Below are 16,503 nucleotides of genomic sequence, written 5' to 3' on the forward strand. Positions count from 1 at the left end.
GGACCTTGCTCCTACATTGACAGCCTTTACCCTCACTCACACAGGGCGTGACTGAATCTGTGGACTCTTCAGCCTTTCCTTCAGGTTTTTGGGATGGCTCTGGACAGCTCTTGCTCATCAGTGACCACCAAGGGGCTGAGGTATCTTCCTCAGTCAGGACCAGTGACAAAGCAGTTGCTTTCTCCAGCTGAAATGTCAAAGGTTTGGCTCTCTTGGCTCACACCAAAGTCAGACCTTAACATCCCAAGCCCTGCCTGACAGGGAGAGCAGTTTCCAACCATCCAAACAGGTATCACCCAGCTTTTTACCGAGGCTTTGTGGTGTGGGAATGAAGCAAAACCAGACAAATGTCCTTTTAGACTGGCCTGGCTTCACCTGTGTGACTTGCCAGCTCCTTCCCCAGCCCCTCTGTGGCACTGTCCTTGGAAGGTGCTCCTGCACAACCATCAGACAAGTTTGACAGCAGCTGGTAAATGAGTCATCCTGCCTTGAGTATTTTACCCATCACTCTGGCTACAAATCACAAACATTTACCTGTTCCCTGTTAGAAATTAAGGTCACCAGATGGCATGGTTTGCCTCTGATAGCTCTGGGTTTTTTCCTTAAAGCATTTTGTTTTCAGCTGAGTTTGGACAAGGGCAGTGGAGCAGAACTCCAGAAGTTTGATTAAAGCAAAGTGAGGAGCTGCTCGGCTGCAGCCAGGGCAGAGAACCATCCATGTTCAGGACTTTCTCCCTCCCAAGGACTGAGTTCCCTGACTTTAAATGGATTATCTGTGTGGGACTCAGATCAGTCACACAGTCTGTGTCATCTTCTGAACACCCATTTTGGCTTCATCCACAGTTTTAAATAAGAGACTGTCAGCTCCTGTCAAAACAGCAGAGCAAATGACAGCCCATCCCTGCCTGTGCATTTTCCTGCTGCCAGGAATAGCAATCCCTGCCCCTCTGGGACGCACACCCTTCTTGTCAAGCCAGCCTGACAGCTCCAGCAAGAGTAAAGGTTGAAGGACTTCCACAACTGCCTCACTCCCCTGCATCCTACACCCACCGCTGCTATATCAGCATTCAAAGAAATGATTTATGTATATACATGTGTATTTGTATGTAACTCTTTAGCGCTTTGACAGGATAAAAACGTGAAAACTGAAGCACTCCAGGTGCAAAAACTACACAACACATTAAAAAAGCGCGATGTATTTTCATTTTCAGCGCTGGTGACCACGCAGGTCTGGGGCGCACAGACACCATGACCTCCGTCATGCCTCATCCTTCATCCCCCCGCATCCCCTTCTCTCGGCAGCATACACCTCCCATTAGTGCTGCAGACACTCCCCGCCCCACAGAGCCCCAGCACGGACATCACACGCTCAATATCCACCCCACACCCGCCAAGGAGCCTTTTTATTCCTCTAAATCGCCCCCATTGCTTCCTGCGCCCCGCCCCGCCCCGGAACGCGGCGCGCGGCTGCCGTTTCCGTGGGGACGCCTGGCGGGAGCGCACCGCGGGGGCAAACATGGCGGCGCACACGCTGCGGGGCCTGTGCCGGCCGCGGCTGGGGCCGGCGCTTCTGTGCGCCCGCTTCTCGCAGCGGGCCGCCGCCGGCACCGAATACCGGAGCTCCCACAGCCTGGACAAGCTGTACCCTCCGCGGCAGGAAGGAACCGCTGCCCGCACCACGGTCAGAGGGGCGGGGGGAAAGAGGAAGAGGCCAAGGGACGGCGTTTGGGCGGGGTTTATTGGTTGATTGACAGCGGGAAGGCGGGGTTTGTTTAATAGATTATTAATTACGGGCGTGGCCATAGTGCGGGTGGGCGTGGCCATAGTACGGGTGGGCGTGGCCATAGTGCGGGTGGGCGTGGCCATAGTGCGGGTGGGCGTGGCCATAGTGCGGGTGGGCGTGGCCATAGTGCGGGTGGGCGTGGCCATAGCGCGGGTGGGCGTGGCCATAGCGCGGGTGGGCGTGGCCATAGTGCGGGTGGGCGTGGCCATAGCGCGGGTGGGCGTGGCCATAGTGCGGGTGGGCGTGGCCATAGTGCGGTGGGCGGGACCACAGCGCGGGTGGGCGGGACCACAGCGCGGGTGGGCGTGGCCATAGCGCGGGTGGGCGTGGCCATAGTGCGGGTGGGCGTGGCCATAGTGCGGGTGGGCGGGACCACAGCGCTGGTGGGCGTGGCCATAGTGCGGGTGGGCGGGGCTTCGCGCTGCCGTGGCTGTTGTGAGGTGCGGCGAGCGGAAGGGCCGGGGCCGGGCCCGGTTCGAGCCCGGTCCGAGCCCGTGTCCCCGGGTCGGGCTGGGCCGCCCGAGGGGCCGCAGGGACCACAGGGATCCCCCGACACCGCCCCCGGTGTGTCTTCCAGGAGCAGCTGCAGCCGCCCGTCCTCGACATCCCCATGGGTGAGTCCCCCCGCCCAGCACAGCCTTGCCGGGAAGGCAAACACACCGGCACCGTGTTCCGAGCTCGGCCCCGTCCCGGCTCAGCCCCTGCCCCTCTCTTCCAGCTCGCCTGACCGTGTCCTACAGCCGGAGCAGCGGCCCCGGCGGGCAGAATGTTAATAAAGGTGAGGAACAGCTGCTCCCTCGGACAAACCACCATTTTCGGTTGTTTTTCTGTACCATGTGGCAAAATATTGAGAACTTGAAGTTAAACAGCATCTTCATGCTTCTGGACACTTATTTTTCATTGTCATCGCCCTGCATTTTAACACAACTTCTGAGTCTTCATAGTGCTGGAGACCAGTGGTAACACATTTGGTGCCCCTATGAACACTTACAGGGATCATTTCTGCTACAGGTGCCACAAGGAACACCACCTCTATCCATAGATCAAATATAATAGAGCCAGATGGATTCTGAAAGGTCATTCTGCAAGAAATTCTCAGCTTAATTCAAATAAACTTAAAATACTCCCTGTTCTGCCATTAAAAATGAGGTAGGCAGTGGCAGGTGCTAAATTCTGTAGTGTCTAGAAAGGCAAATGCCATGACAGGTATAAGTTTGTCTTGTAGAGTGGTGTGTATAGATACAGCAAGAAAAGAACTGTGACCTTTCAGGAGATTCATCATGGAATCATCCCATGTTGAAAGCCAGCAGAGATCAGGCTGAATTATCTCATGAGTCTGAGGAAGGCAGGCTGTGACACTGAAACAAAGACCCTGTTTTTCCTCCCAGTGAATTCCAAAGCGGAGGTTCGGTTCCACCTGGCATCGGCCGACTGGATTCCCGAAGCTGTGAGACAGAAAATGGCTCTGATGGTACCAACCCTCCCCTTCCAACCATGGTTTCAGTGTCTCAGTGTCAGAACATGACAGTTCCAATGAGGTTTCAGTGTTCACATCACGTTTTCTCATCCCTTCAGCACAGGAATAAGATAAACCGGGCTGGTGAGTTGATTGTGACCTCAGAGGAGAGTCGCTACCAAATGAGGAATCTGGCAATTTGCCTGGAAAAAATCCGGACCATGGTCACCGAGGCGATCGAGAAACCCAAGGTGGTGTCTAAGGAGACAGCACAGAAACTCATAGAGAGGTATCTTCATTTAAATGGTCTTTATTTGAGTTCAGGCTATCATGTCCCACAATTTAATTTGCAGCATTTTTAAACAATTTTGTTCATACTCCTTTAAATTCCTTTTTTTAAGGAACTACCACTCATCCATTAGATTTTAACTGCTTTGCTGGGTAATATCCCCAGAACAGGGACTGGTTTTTTTCTATCTGAAGATGTTTTGTTGGTTCATCATATCTCAACAGTTGAATATTTAAATGTTTTCTTTGTACACTGAGGGATCTTTTGATTTTGTTCTAGGGTGGAAAAAATGAACCGGGAACGGCTACGACAGAAAAAAATACACTCAACTATAAAACAGAGCAGGAAGGCAGATTTTGACTGAGAACAGCAGAGATCCAAGCCCTTGGCATTCCATCTTCCTAAAGAAGTGGTGTTGGCAGCTGTAGATGATGCTAAACTCATGAGCTGTATTGAATAAAAATAGCCTTACAGTGTAAATAAAAATAATATTTAACATCTTCTTTTGTAGCCAGTGATACACTGTGATGGTCTGTCAGTCATTTTCCAGAATTGTTCGCATTTGAGAGGAACTAAGAAATCTGATATTTGTCAGACACTTTTTTTAATGTTCTTTGTGTTTTTCAAGCAGCCTGTGCTGCATCAGAGCACCCTCTTCTGCTGAACACAAAGCCACGGTAGATTTCTGGGGAAAGAACAGGAAGAATAAAAGCAGTCTCAGCAACATATCTAAGTAGAAAATAGAATCTTGAAGCATTAAGTTTGGAAAAGACCTCAAAGATCATCAAGTCCATCCCTTAGAGGGATGTTTCTTTCCTTCTATTTCCTTTCAGCTTTATTCCTTTCAGTGGTTGTTATTTAACCAAACGAAGCCCATAATTTGGTTAAGTTACAGCCACATCAGGAATCTGGCAGAAATCTCAGCATTAGGAGACAGAACCCACCCTGTGAGCGCAGAAGGCTTCTGGCCTTTGAAGTGGGACACTAAAATCCTCTGGATGAGTCCTCCATGCTCGTTAGTGGACCCTGTTTAAGGAGGATGAAGCTCTGTCGTGTGATGTGTTTCACCACTGCCAAGCAGGATTACTGGGAAGCCCAAAGAAACCAAAATTACCCTTTCTTGATATTTGGCAGGGCCCCAGTGGCCTAATGGATAAGGCACTGGCCTTCTAAGTCAGGGATTGTGGGTTTGAGTCCCACCTGCGGTGGGGAGAGGTGGCTCTGTTTTAGGAAAACATTCCAAATTCCCAAATAAGAGAGAGAATTTGTCCCTCGGGTTTATTTGGGGCACATGGAGGTATCAGGACTCTGCTGCATCCCCTTTGGAAGGGGAGCTTTGAGCTCTCCCCTGACAGAATGCTTGCATCTGCAGAAACAGTGTTCAAAGCCCAGATCTTCCCCAAAATGGAATGCTGGAAACATTCCACCCCAGAAAGTCCTGCCCTGGCCTCTGCACTCCTCTCAGCACCAGGAGCAGACACCTCATTTCACATTTTCCCCCATCAAAAGCTTTTCTGCAAGGAATCATTCAGGGTGGAAAACACCTCTTAAGATTTATCAAGTCCAACCCAGCACTGCCATGTTCACCAGCAAACCATTTCCCAAATGCCGCATCCACACACGTTTTGAGCACTTCCAGGGATGCTGAATCCCCTTCTTCCCTGGGCATGGGAGGGGAGTCCCTGCCAGCACCCCTCTCACAGACACAGGTGTCTGAAGCTCTGTGCTGTTCCCTGGCCTTTACAAACAAGGGAATGTCGCTGCTTGCAATGTTTTTGTGACACTGAATGTCCTCCCACCATCACCATTCAGGACAGCAACAGCCTGAGCTGAGCCTCCCCATCCCCAGGAGACCTCACTGCCAGGACCACCCACTGCTCTGGGCTCCTTTCTCTCAGATTTGGAAAACTTTGGTTCAAAGGCGTAAAGACCTGGACGAGCACTTGACACCGGAGCGCGGAGGAGCTGGGAATTTCAGGGAATAAAAGCAGATTCCGAGTTTGCGCCTGGTTTAACACCACGAAAAACGCCTGACCCACGCCAGGAGGTGCGGGATGGAGAGCGGGGAAGCATCAAGGGGCTGCAGGAAGGGGCGCATCGCGTTCCCCGCCGCCAGCGAACCGAACCGAACCGAACCGATCCGATCCGCGCCTTCTGCTGGGCACCCCGGCATCCGCCGCGGATCCTCGGCAGGGAAAAGAAGTCACCCCAGATGGGACTCGAACCCACAATCCCTGGCTTAGGAGGCCAGTGCCTTATCCATTAGGCCACTGGGGCCGCGCACTCGCGGGTTTAAGGCGCCTTCACTTAACTCTCTGCTGGCCAAACGGGAGCGCGGTTGCCGCCGGTGGGGCTGGGGGTTCCGTTCGGTTCTTCTGGGCCCGCCCCGGTCTGAACAGTCCCCAGAGCGAGGCCCCGCTCCCCGCCCGCCTCCATCTCCCTCACCTCCCGGCGGAGCTCACAAACGCAAACGCGACGTGGGGATGTGTGTGGGGAAGTGGAGATCCCCGCGCAGCCGTCTGCGCCCCCTTGGCCCCGGCGGGAGCTGGCTGTGCCGCTTTGGGGTGCAATGAAGCCCCGAACCGCCCCCGGAACGCGGCGCTCGCTCCGGACCCCGCGGTGCCAGCACGGGGGGGCCGGGGCGTGGGGTCGCTGCGGTCCCGATGGCCGAGTGGGCAAAGCATTGGTCCCGTAAGGGAGGATGGTCGGGTTCGAGTCCCACTTGGTAATAGGCGAGAGGCTTCAACCCCCCTTACCTACGGTAGCTGGATCCAGCAGCGCTGCGCACACGGAAGGGGCAGTGAATTGGTATTCCCCCCTGAAACACAGCAAACTGAACCTCAGCCCTAACCCACCGTAATTCAGCCGCCACGCCTGGCAGCACGGGAAATTTCAGCCAACCTTATCTCCACCCTTTCCTTTTCCCAGGAACCGGCTTCCAGCTGCGGCCCAGACCCCGCCTGCTGCCGGTTCCGAGCTCTGGTCCACCCGCCCCCGAATGCTGCTCTCTCCAAGACCCATGTTTCTCATCTAATCCCAAAAAAAGTTTCCCAAAGCCCACCACAGGAAGGTATTTTTGTCAGTTGTCCACTGTCCAGGGCTTGGGTAGGTTCGTTGCTTTCCAGGCAGCAGAGCCTCCCACACCTAAGAGAGAAAATCTACTTAAAAAGAAACTTCACTTTGTGTTTTACTGGTGTGGCATTACCCTGACCACAGCTGCTTTCAAAATCCATTAACTCTGCAAGAAAAGACCCTCCAGGCAGCTTTTTAATGCAACAAATCTGAGAGGGCATTATTCCAAAGGCACTTATGGAGAGGACTTTGGTCCCAGGGTAGCACAGCCAAACTGTGACCCCACTGACCAGCCCCTCTTGGAGACGTGGTTTCTGGTGGAGTAAAGCTTCCCAACCATCCCAACTTGTCCTGCTCCGGGAAGAGGTTCCCCCACGCAAGGTGGACCAGCATAAATGGGCTTGGGGCTCGAGTGCAGCTGGTAATAAATACAGGATGCACCTGGAAGGAGAGAAAAATACAGCTGAAATTCTCTGACTCAAGAAAAACCCAGCTCTGCCCAGACAAAGGTAATTAAACAACTGCAACTGCTCTGCTTTGGTGCCTTCTGGGACACTTTGAAGGATGTCCATGACCTGGCCAGAGCCCTCCTTTCACTAACATCCCTCCAAAAATCAGCCTTTCATTAACACCTCTCATCCACAGGTCCCAAAGCAAAGCTGGTTGTTATTCCCTCAATCACAGCCTCACCTGAGATCTGGGACCACACAACTTGCTGGACAAAACATCCACCTTTACACCCAAGCCTGGGGCAGTTTGTAACTGCTCCTCGTTGTTTCCCTTTTCCATGAAATCTAAACAGGGACCACTAGCTGGGAGCAGACAGTCACATCATCCCATCAACAGCGGATCTTGGCATATGGAGAGAGCCTGGAGCTGCCATGGGGACCTCGCTGTCCCAAAACACATCGTGGGCCACCTCGACCTCCCTCTTTGGTCTTTCCCTGCATCAGGTTTTGTGTCTGGTGCTGCTCTCGGACAGGGCGCTGGTCTATCCACACCTCTGGATTCTCCTGACTCATCTGGGATCTCCCACCGGGATGGGGAATGACTCCCCACTAAGCAGCCACAGCCGGCGGCCGCAGGGGCAGCAGGAGGAAGCCCAGGGCAGTGAAATGGGAAAGAAAGAGCATGGAAACGGGGCTGGCAGAGACAAAACATAGAGGTCACCCCAGATGGGACTCGAACCCACAATCCCTGGCTTAGGAGGCCAGTGCCTTATCCATTAGGCCACTGGGGCTGCGCAGGGCGCGCGCCCCGCCCCGCGGGAACGGCCCCGACCCCGCGCTACGGGGGCGTCCCGGGGCCGCTCCCGGAACGGGGCCACCCCCGGGGCTGGCGCGGGGCAGCACCGGGAGCGCTGCGACCCAGCCTGGGCTCGCGTTTTCCCTCCACTCCACGAGGGGCAGAGATGCGAGGGGAGAAACGGGAAAAGATGATTTAAAAGCGGGGGGGAAAAAAAGGCCGACCACGAAGGGACTCGAACCCTCAATCTTCTGATCCGAAGTCAGACGCCTTATCCATTAGGCCACGCGGTCACTGCGCTGCAGCCCCCCAGTGATGCTGCCAACCCCCGGCATCCCCCCCGCGCCCCTCCCGGCTCCCTCCGGAGCCCCGGGCAGCGGCAGCGCCGGGGACACGGGGCCAGGGCGAGCACGGGGCTCTCTGGGGAACACAGAGGTCTGTGGGGAACACGGGGGGCCGTGGGGGACAGCGGGGATGGCAGGGGACATGGCTGGGGAAGGACCACCTGCTGCCATGGGAATTCTGCTGCTGGGGAGAGAATCAAGTGTGGGACTTGCTGACTGCCACTGCTGCCCTGGAGCCATTCATAGAATCACAGAATCATGGAGTATCTTGGGTTGGAAGGGACCCACAAAGATCACTGGGATGACAGCAGAAAAAAACCGCAGAGAAGGAGAGGAGGGCAGCAGAGGAAAACACAGGCACAGAAAACACAGAAGTCTCTGACCCTTTCATTTTAACTGTGAGGTCCCAGAAAAGAACATAAGGAGCATGGGAGATCAGCAAAGAGGCAGAACCAGAAAATCCTTGGGTGCATGGAAGGCTCAGCGGGAAATGAGGACACGGTGTGGCCTGCTGGCTAGCAGTACCGGGGCTCAAAGGAGAGCAGCCTCCCCCACAGCCCTCAGTCACACAGGCACTAATTCCTGATCCATTTCAGTGGGGTTGCAGCAAACCCTCAGCCCTGTAAATGAGACTAAATTTGCTACTGAGTAGCTCTGGCTCTTTGCCTTTTCTTTGTGAGGCTGGACCCTTTCTTTTCTTCTCCCTCAAATTGCTGGATTTTTTTTTTTAATGACCTCATTTTTACTTGACCACAACTAAAATCTGCTCCCAAGAGCCAGCTGAGTGCATCAAACCATTAGCAATTTCTTCCTTCCAACAGATAAAACGTCTGTTTACAAAAATCCATCCCTCATTAATAAATATCAAATCAACTTCCACATAACAAATGACGTGTCCTGGACTGGTTCATAAGACACACAGTACCATTCTCCTCCTTATTTGGAAGCAGGAGATGATGCAGGGAGTTTTTGTAGCCATCCTCACCTTTTCTCTTGGGACAGGTAAGTGCAAGGGGGATAGAAAACCTTCAAGGAATTCTGTTCTCATCTGTGTGAGAAGGGATTTTTGTGTGTTAACGATGTTTCTCACATCCACAGCTCCAGACCCTTTCTCTTTTGGTGCATCTCTCACAGGTTGAGGTCTTGTCTGATGTTTTTGTGTTTCAAGTGGAATTCTCTTTCCAGCAGGGGCTGCTCCAAAGTACCTCTGCACCTACTATGACATTGTTGACTACCTGAACATCTCCTCTCACAACAAGCTGCACACGTACATTCTGCCCAAAATAAACCTGAATGAGCCTGTGGAAGTGAAGATGGACTTCATGCTGGTGGCAATTCTGTCTGTGGTAAGGACCCAAAATGAGTCTTTATAACAGGAACCTGGGCTATTAGTAGGCCAGGGTTTGAGTCTCCTGACAGCAAGTCCACAGGGGTGAGAATCAGCCCCTTCCACTTCAGCTTTCTGCTGTTGGAAAGCACTTCTGGAAGATCTGGAGTATTTTCTCCTTCTCCTTCCAGAAGTCATATCCAGACAAGCAGCTTGCTTTGTAGGAGGCTCCAAAAACCCTGCAGAGTGAACTGGGCAGTGCATTTGCAGGACACTGCCATGGAAATGTTAACAATAATCTATTATTTTTCCTAACCACTGGACTGTGCGCTCCCACTCTTCAGCCGTAGGATCAAGAGCCACAAGCTCTTCTCCCAAGCCCACTTACTGCAGTCTGTGCTCTGTGAAGAGCTTCTGCATTGGATACATCTAAGAAAATCAGCTAAATATCTTTGTTTCTCCAGGTGGAAAAGCTCCAGACAGTCAGTTTTTACTTCGTCCTGAACCTGGTAGGTCCCTCAAGCATGTTTCTCTCCTGATGTCCAACACAAAGTCTGGTGCCCAGCCCAGAGCTCATCTCTCTCCTGCAACTTCTTCCATCAGGAATGGCAAAACCCTTTTGCAACCTGGGACCCACAGGATTTCTGTAACATTTCTGAAATTGTTCTGCCCATGGATACGTATTGGTCACCCCCCATCTTCATTTTAGAGCGGTAGGTTCCCCTTTAATTTTTATCCACTGGCTTAACAGAAATACAATGGATGCAAACTGTTGGTTATATTATAGGAAATGGGATAAACTCAGATGGCTAAAAGTTGTTCCCTTGAGCTCTCTGTAACCGAGAGCCTCCTAATTAAGATTAATGATGACCATAGTTTATACAAAGCACTTAGTGGTTCTGTAATACTGTAGCAGCTCCTGAAATATCCCATCTGGGCTGTAGCTAAAGCTGAGGAAGCAGCAGAAACCAGCACTCCTGTGGAATAAAGTGACCTTTAGTAGTGTGTGGAAAGATACAGGGCAGAGCACTGAGGGTCTGACAGAGGGATGGGCACCTCCACCAGCTCTCCAGAGGGAGAAAGGACTGGGAGGCAGAGCCAGGAATGAGTCCCTGCCCTGGTGAGGGCAGGGAGCAGAGGGCAGAGAGCAGGAGGTGCTCAGGAGGTGTGGAGCTACAGCAAACCTTGGTCACAAAGGGCTCATGAGCCCTTCTCCCAGCCATGGTTTCCTCTCCTCCTGCTGCATCCCATGGCTGGGTGATGGCTCAGAGCCCTCCAAACTGGGTGTTCAGAGCCTTGTTTTATGGGACTGAGGCACAGGCAGCATCTTAGGCTCAGTTACTCTCCCTGTCTGTTCCCTCCAGAGTGAATGGGCAAAACCCAGAGCTCAATTACATGGTCCTCATGCACAACGGCAGCTTCAACTCCACCCGGCCCTTCCAGGTGACCCTGACGTGCAGTTTGATAATCCTCAAGTTCCCCTTCGACACCCAGATGTGCAACTTGAGTGTAGCTTCATTCCTCTACCCAGGTACAGCTACCACCTCTGGGCTGAATTTGGAGAAGGACTAGATGAGCACCACATGCTCACAGTGGGGTTGAGGTCATATGAGACCAGGGAAAATGAGTTAAAATGCTGCCATACTGTCATGGCACATTTCCCAGCAGCACCTCTGGAACAATCTGGATGTCCTGTGGCAAGTCCCTCCCAGGACTGGTTTCTACAAACCAAGAGACCTGAGACCAAGAGGCTTCCTGCAAAACTTGTACTTGTTCACGTAGAATTTTGCACGACTGATCTTTAAACACACCTGAAAGGCATGGAAATGGGAGGAAATTAATCGTAGAATACTAATGTTGGAAAAGATTTCCAAGGACATCAAATCTAACCATTAAAAGGACAGTTTCAGGGATTCAAACTCCAGTTAGAGTTCATCCCAACAGGAAGGGCTGAAATATAAGCAGAGGTGATGCAAAATCTTCCCAGTCCCATCCACAAAGGACAACTGCCCTAATTCACCAGATGTTTCCTCTCTGATCCACATTCCCAGAGGTCCAGCCAAGCCTCTTCACAGAGACCTTTTTTGTTTCTCCTTCATGGGCTGAGAAACCCAAGCAGTGCATGAAACCTCTCCTTTCCCTGTCTGCACACACCCTCAGCTGGGTGGGAAAGGGAGAGGAATAACTGACCTCTAACAAATTCCTAAATTCTTCAACTTCCCTCCCCCTCTGCCTCCTGCCCAAGCAGTAACAGACTTTGTCATGAAGATGAGACGGACACCAGCTGAGATCATGAAAGACAGCCAGAGTTTCCTCCTAACTGATGGAGAATGGAAGTTCACCAACCTGAGCATCATTGAATACACGGAAATTCTGGATGACAAAGGATATTCTGTGGTCACCTACGTGGTATGACAGCACTTCCCTATTATATTGCACTGATTTGGCAGTAAAAAACCCAGTATATAACAAGATACTTTTTTACATTAAGGGACCAGCATTTGTCAACACATTGAGTCACCTCCTGCTCATCAAATTTTACCCATCTTCCTCAACAGATTTCCATGGAGAGACGACCCACTCTCTATATTCTGAACCTGATCCTCCCAACATGTGCCCTATACTTGCTGGACATGGCTGTGTTGTTTGGTCCCAGCTCTCTTGAGGAGAAAATCAACTTCCAGATTGCCATCATCCTTGGCAGCTCCATGCTGGCTGTGATTCTCAACAACAGCCTCCCTACTTCCTCCAACAAACCACCTATAATAGGTATCCACCTTTATTGAATAAACCCTGATTTTCACCCAGCTACCAGCCCTAAGGAGAGCCTTTGGTTGTTTGTAGACATGTTCGTGAACGCTGAAGTCATGAACACCTAAGTTTCATTGGCTTGCTGGAGTTAGACTTTCCCTGTTCCCCACCAGGCAATGGAATGTAAGAAAATGCCAATTATTCAGAGCTTTCTGTTTTCCTGTTGTTCTGCAGTGGTGTTCTTCCTGGGAACCTTCCTGCTCATGATCATGGCTGTGTTAGACACCTTCTTCCTGTTGTACCAGCAGCGCAAATCCCTGCGCTTGGACAAGGTCCTCAGAAGCTTCCAGCAAGGTAAAACACTTTAACAGAGTAGGTTTGGGGCATTTTCCTGCACATTTGTTGGAGCCAGGGCGGGTTTCCTCAGAGCAAACAGTGCCCCAGGCTGTGTGAGCCATGGTGGCCCTGCTGTGTTGACACTGCCCTTTGCTCCCTGCAGATCCACACAAGCTGCCCAAGAAACCCCCAGGGAACCTGGCCAAAGCAGGTCCCCAACTGCTGCACCCTCCCAAGAAGGCCCAGGGACAAGGGCAGCCGAACAAACGCCTCTGGCAGCTGCAGGAGCTGGACCCATTTCTGCCAGTTCTGGAGAAGGTGCTTCTCTATAGCCACCTCTTCTTGTCCCTGTTCTTTTTTACTGTGATTTCTGTAAAATGGAGCAGCTGAAGATCAGCTCTGCCCAGTGCCAGCTCCATTGTTCTGTACTGTGCTGCTTCTGACCCCCTGCTGTAATTTGCTCCTGCTCAATTCACAGAGCTGCAGTTCAGTTGCCTGAATAAAATTAAATTAAAATCCAAAGCCACAGGACCCAAGATGAGCATGCATAGTGCTTTGTATTCTGGTTCAGTAGTACTACAGATGTTCTTGAAGTATTCTGTGGGCTACTAAGGTATTTAAATAAAATAGTTGTACAATCTTCCTTCTACCTATCTGTAATTCTGACCTCAAACATGACCAAGAGGAAAGAGAGTTGATTGCCTTCCCTTAGAGAAGTTTCCATCTTCAAGGAAGGTATTTAAGAATTCCACCTCAGATTATTAAATAAAACAATGCAAGTCTTTACTGTTTCTGTGAGTTCCAGTGAGATCAGCAGCATTCAGAAATCCAGGGCAAAGAGAAAAGGAGCACCAGGATTAAGTGTTTTTAATAAGAACTAAAAAAGTAACTCCTTTTGTGTGCATCTCAACACTCCTTCAACTCTTTTTGCAATTGGTTTCTCCTAATCAATCACAATCAGCCCAAAAAACAGCCCCAGACCTGTGCCTGCAGAAGTCCTAAGACACTGCAGACACACACAAATCACTGCCAAATGCACTTCAGCATCTCAAGGGGCTATACATGTTCAACTTCTGAGCAAGTGTCTGCCTGCAGGGGCAAGAGAACTCAATTTCCTGCACCTGCTGGTTACAGAGAGGAACAGGAGGTTTATTTGCATTTTACAGGGCTCAGATTGATCAGCAGGATAGGGAGCTTGGTCCTTGCTACCAAAACAAGCTCATGGGTAGAACACACAAAATCCAGGAAAAGTGGAATGTTTGTGAGTTATTGTATTGCTCCATATTACTCAGAACTCATATCTAAGATCTAAGCCACAGACAGAGAAAGCTCTTTATTTAGAAGATCATCCAGTCTGACAGTCATAAAACTACTCCCTGATCAGTTTACAGATCAGCTATTGGCTTGTGGGGCCAGAATGGATATTTCTCCTTGTTCAGTTTAGTTTCAGGGAAGGCTTCACTCAAGTCTTCAAACGTCATCTGTTCAAAGGGAATCATGCTCTTGAGCTTCTGGAGCTGTGGAAGCAGGGACAGACACATCAGAAGTCAGCAGGAAAGAGCAAAGCACACCCAGGAGAGCAAGGAGTGTGCCAGGGTGGGGTTCAGAGAATATTCCCTAAACAAAGTCCAGCCTCACCTGCTGCTCATACTGGGCGATGCGGGCTTTGGAAGCCTGGATGTACTCAGCAGTGCTCTTGGCCTGGGGAGAGCAGAGGATGGGGGGAGTGTGGTTATGATAAGGACACTGACCCAGCACGAACCTGCACCCCCCATGCTTTCAATTTGCATTAAAATCCATCATTGTTACACTGGGTAAACAATAGAACCTCCAGCAAATCCCAAACAGCCAAACCCTTCCCTGTGCAGGGATCCCCTTGCTAAGAAAGCCAGGGACATGTGTGAAGGGCAGAGCTGTGCCCTGGCTCAGGCTGCTCTGCCCATGCAGGGGCACATCCAGAACATCCCCTCCCTCTCACCCCTTCCTATCCCCACAAAAGGCAGGGACAACCCCAGCAGTAGAGAACAGTTCACTTACAGCTTCCTTCTCCTGGGCATCAATCTTGGCAGATTGTGTATCCACTGGCTCAGGAACCTTTAGTGCACTGAACTGTAAATTGAAAGACAATTTTTGTAAGGTCTGTTTGACTGAAACAATCCTTCACGTTGAGGTAATCTTCCCTAACAGCAGGGGAGCCTTCCTTCCTTTCTTCCTAGGACTTGCTCACAACCATGTAAGTTAACGAGCTAGAAGTGGTCAGTAAAGCTGTCCTCTGTCCCCCCACAAGCAGCACTTGCTCACCCAGGAGCTTGCAGCCATCTCCTCTGTCCTGCCCACCACACACCACCCATTTCTCACAGCATGTAAGGAAGCTGGAAGGTCTAACCCCAGATTTACCCTATCACAGAGTTATTGCCCCGAACACAAAGCTCCCAGATTCACTGGAGCTCAGCGAGTGCCTCCAGTCTTGGGAGGCAAATTTTCATAGTGACACAACCAACCTCCTCTACCAATCCTGGTGCTTTCCTCTCAATTCCCCAGTTAAACTCCAAAGAGCAATACCCAGCTGGCAAGGAGACTGACCTTCTTCTGGAACTCATCCACCATTCCAGCTTTGGCAACATTAGCTTTGTAGAAAGCCCAGTCGATGGCCGGAGGCTTCTCTGGCAGCGCAGCCAGCCTGAAGGGATGGAGCACAGCTGACATGAGCACAGCCTACTATGTTTAGTTTAGGTGCTTTCAGGTTTGAAACAAACCATTTCTTGCAAATGCCCTTGGAACAGGCTCCTCTGGACAGACAAGCAGAGCTCAGCCTGCAGTTTTGCCCCACTTCACTCTGCCCCTCTGAGTGCAGCCCTTAAGGAAGAGCAAAGCTGTTTCACAACATTGAGCCAGAGGCGATTAGCAACATTCTCTGCAACAGCCAGCACTCTATCAGACAGAAGATGCTACAGGATTTGAGAACCGCACGTGAATTTGTAGAGCATTTAACAGTGACAAACTCGTGCCAAAGTGAAGTGCGTTCACAGAACTGCAGCTACGGGTTTACTCTGGGGAAGATTAACTAAAGGTGATTTGCCAAAAAAAGCCACCAGCTGCCTCAAGGTGACCTGCTTTAATACCTGCGAGGACACTCCTGCGGGACCAGAGAGCGACAGACAGCAGCACTCACAGCTGGGTGGTTGGGCGAGGGCTGAGCGGGCCCTGTGGGACCGGGCGGGCACTCACCGGGCTGTCAGCGCATCGTTGCGGGTCTTCAGCGCATTGAACATGGCTCGCTGGTTCGGAGGCACTCGCTCGGCGAAGGCCGCCCAGTCCACGGCTTTAAGGGCAGCTTTGCGTCCCGCCATGGCTCCGCCTGGCCCGGGAGACACCGGTGGGTCCCAGCGCCGGCGGGGAGCGGGGCCGGGGAGGGCGGCACCGAGGGGGCGGGACACGGGGGACGGGAAGGGGTCGGCTCACGGAACGGGGACGCTGGGGGATCGGGACACGGGGGACGGGGACACGGGAAGGGGTCGGCTCACGGAACGGGGACGCTGGGGGATCGGGACACGGGGGTCGCTCCTGAGCCCTGCGGCGACCTCACACTGGCCCCCGTCCTCTCCCACAAGCCTCCCAACACCGAGGACGTCCCCGGCCTATCCTGTCCCCCAACCTCGAGATTCCAGACCCCTAGAGATTCCCGCTCCGCGGGACCCCTTTCCGGGAGCCCGTCACGTTCCCCAGCCCCGCTTTCCCCCTCCCGGCCCCGCTCTCACCTTCACTGACCGACACCGCAGCCGCCGTCGCCGAAAGCACCGCCCCCTCCGCGCCCCTCGCCCAATCAGAACGCAGCTCCACAGGAAGTCATCATCCCCGGAAGCGGCGCAGCCGGAAGCGGCCATGGCGGCGGGCGGGCGC

General features: G+C 52.2%; 3 protein-coding genes, 1 long non-coding RNA gene and 3 other non-coding genes across 8 annotated transcripts; 2 read left to right on the top strand and 5 right to left on the bottom strand.

The window, feature by feature from the left end:
* Window positions 1-1,491: 1,491 nt before the first annotated feature.
* On the top strand, window positions 1,492-4,046 carry MRPL58 (mitochondrial ribosomal protein L58). Its single transcript, XM_005526744.3, has 6 exons — window positions 1,492-1,681; window positions 2,361-2,397; window positions 2,502-2,561; window positions 3,172-3,254; window positions 3,359-3,528; window positions 3,808-4,046. The coding sequence occupies exons 1-6, from the start codon at window positions 1,517-1,519 to the stop codon at window positions 3,890-3,892; spliced, it is 600 nt and encodes a 199-aa protein (XP_005526801.2). The 5' UTR covers window positions 1,492-1,516; the 3' UTR covers window positions 3,893-4,046.
* Window positions 4,047-4,083: 37 nt separating this feature from the next.
* LOC148182696 (uncharacterized) lies at window positions 4,084-6,643 on the bottom strand. Of its 2 annotated transcripts, XR_015774330.1 has the most exons (4): window positions 6,590-6,643; window positions 6,285-6,346; window positions 4,473-4,614; window positions 4,084-4,213 (listed from the first exon to the last, which is right to left on the bottom strand). It is a non-coding gene; the product is annotated as an uncharacterized LOC148182696 (long non-coding RNA). The 2 variants fall into 2 exon arrangements; XR_015774329.1 differs by lacking the exon at window positions 6,590-6,643 and having other exon boundaries at window positions 6,285-6,394.
* TRNAR-CCU (transfer RNA arginine (anticodon CCU)) lies at window positions 5,733-5,805 on the bottom strand. Its single transcript has one exon. It is a non-coding gene; the product is annotated as a tRNA-Arg (tRNA).
* A 1,124-nt stretch (window positions 6,644-7,767) lies between the features above and the next one.
* On the bottom strand, window positions 7,768-7,840 carry TRNAR-CCU (transfer RNA arginine (anticodon CCU)). The gene has a single exon. It is a non-coding gene; the product is annotated as a tRNA-Arg (tRNA).
* A 225-nt stretch (window positions 7,841-8,065) lies between these two features.
* On the bottom strand, window positions 8,066-8,138 carry TRNAR-UCG (transfer RNA arginine (anticodon UCG)). Its single transcript has one exon. It is a non-coding gene; the product is annotated as a tRNA-Arg (tRNA).
* A 992-nt stretch (window positions 8,139-9,130) lies between these two features.
* LOC148182700 (5-hydroxytryptamine receptor 3A-like) lies at window positions 9,131-12,993 on the top strand. The gene is made up of 9 exons (XM_088065609.1): window positions 9,131-9,191; window positions 9,375-9,535; window positions 9,981-10,025; window positions 10,120-10,229; window positions 10,881-11,047; window positions 11,765-11,925; window positions 12,075-12,285; window positions 12,502-12,621; window positions 12,767-12,993. The coding sequence occupies exons 1-9, from the start codon at window positions 9,143-9,145 to the stop codon at window positions 12,991-12,993; spliced, it is 1,251 nt and encodes a 416-aa protein (XP_087921735.1). The 5' UTR covers window positions 9,131-9,142.
* Window positions 12,994-13,905: 912 nt separating this feature from the next.
* On the bottom strand, window positions 13,906-16,421 carry ATP5PD (ATP synthase peripheral stalk subunit d). The gene is made up of 6 exons (XM_005526745.3): window positions 16,362-16,421; window positions 15,832-15,961; window positions 15,187-15,283; window positions 14,641-14,712; window positions 14,242-14,304; window positions 13,906-14,120 (listed from the first exon to the last, which is right to left on the bottom strand). The coding sequence occupies exons 2-6, from the start codon at window positions 15,951-15,953 to the stop codon at window positions 13,989-13,991; spliced, it is 486 nt and encodes a 161-aa protein (XP_005526802.1). The 5' UTR covers window positions 15,954-15,961; window positions 16,362-16,421; the 3' UTR covers window positions 13,906-13,988.
* Between the last annotated feature and the right edge of the window lie 82 nt (window positions 16,422-16,503).

This window comes from Pseudopodoces humilis, chromosome 21 (genome assembly GCF_049639895.1).
Source record: "Pseudopodoces humilis isolate 2021_Gansu_Grassland_sample_001 chromosome 21, ASM4963989v1, whole genome shotgun sequence".
Taxonomy (NCBI): Eukaryota; Metazoa; Chordata; class Aves; order Passeriformes; family Paridae; genus Pseudopodoces; species Pseudopodoces humilis.

Coding starts and splice junctions, on each gene's coding strand:
- MRPL58 (XM_005526744.3), top strand. CDS start 1,517: ATGGCGGCGCACACGCTGCGGGGCCTGTGCCGGCCGCGGCTGGGGCCG. Junction 2,398..2,501: donor CGTCCTCGACATCCCCATGG/GTGAGTCCCCCC, acceptor CCTCTCTTCCAG/CTCGCCTGACCGTGTCCTAC. Junction 3,255..3,358: donor GACAGAAAATGGCTCTGATG/GTACCAACCCTC, acceptor TCATCCCTTCAG/CACAGGAATAAGATAAACCG.
- LOC148182700 (XM_088065609.1), top strand. CDS start 9,143: ATGATGCAGGGAGTTTTTGTAGCCATCCTCACCTTTTCTCTTGGGACA. Junction 11,048..11,764: donor AGCTTCATTCCTCTACCCAG/GTACAGCTACCA, acceptor CTGCCCAAGCAG/TAACAGACTTTGTCATGAAG. Junction 11,926..12,074: donor ATTCTGTGGTCACCTACGTG/GTATGACAGCAC, acceptor CTTCCTCAACAG/ATTTCCATGGAGAGACGACC.
- ATP5PD (XM_005526745.3), bottom strand. CDS start 15,953: ATGGCGGGACGCAAAGCTGCCCTTAAAGCCGTGGACTGGGCGGCCTTC. Junction 15,284..15,831: donor AACGATGCGCTGACAGCCCG/GTGAGTGCCCGC, acceptor CCATCCCTTCAG/GCTGGCTGCGCTGCCAGAGA. Junction 14,305..14,640: donor ATGCCCAGGAGAAGGAAGCT/GTAAGTGAACTG, acceptor TGCTCTCCCCAG/GCCAAGAGCACTGCTGAGTA.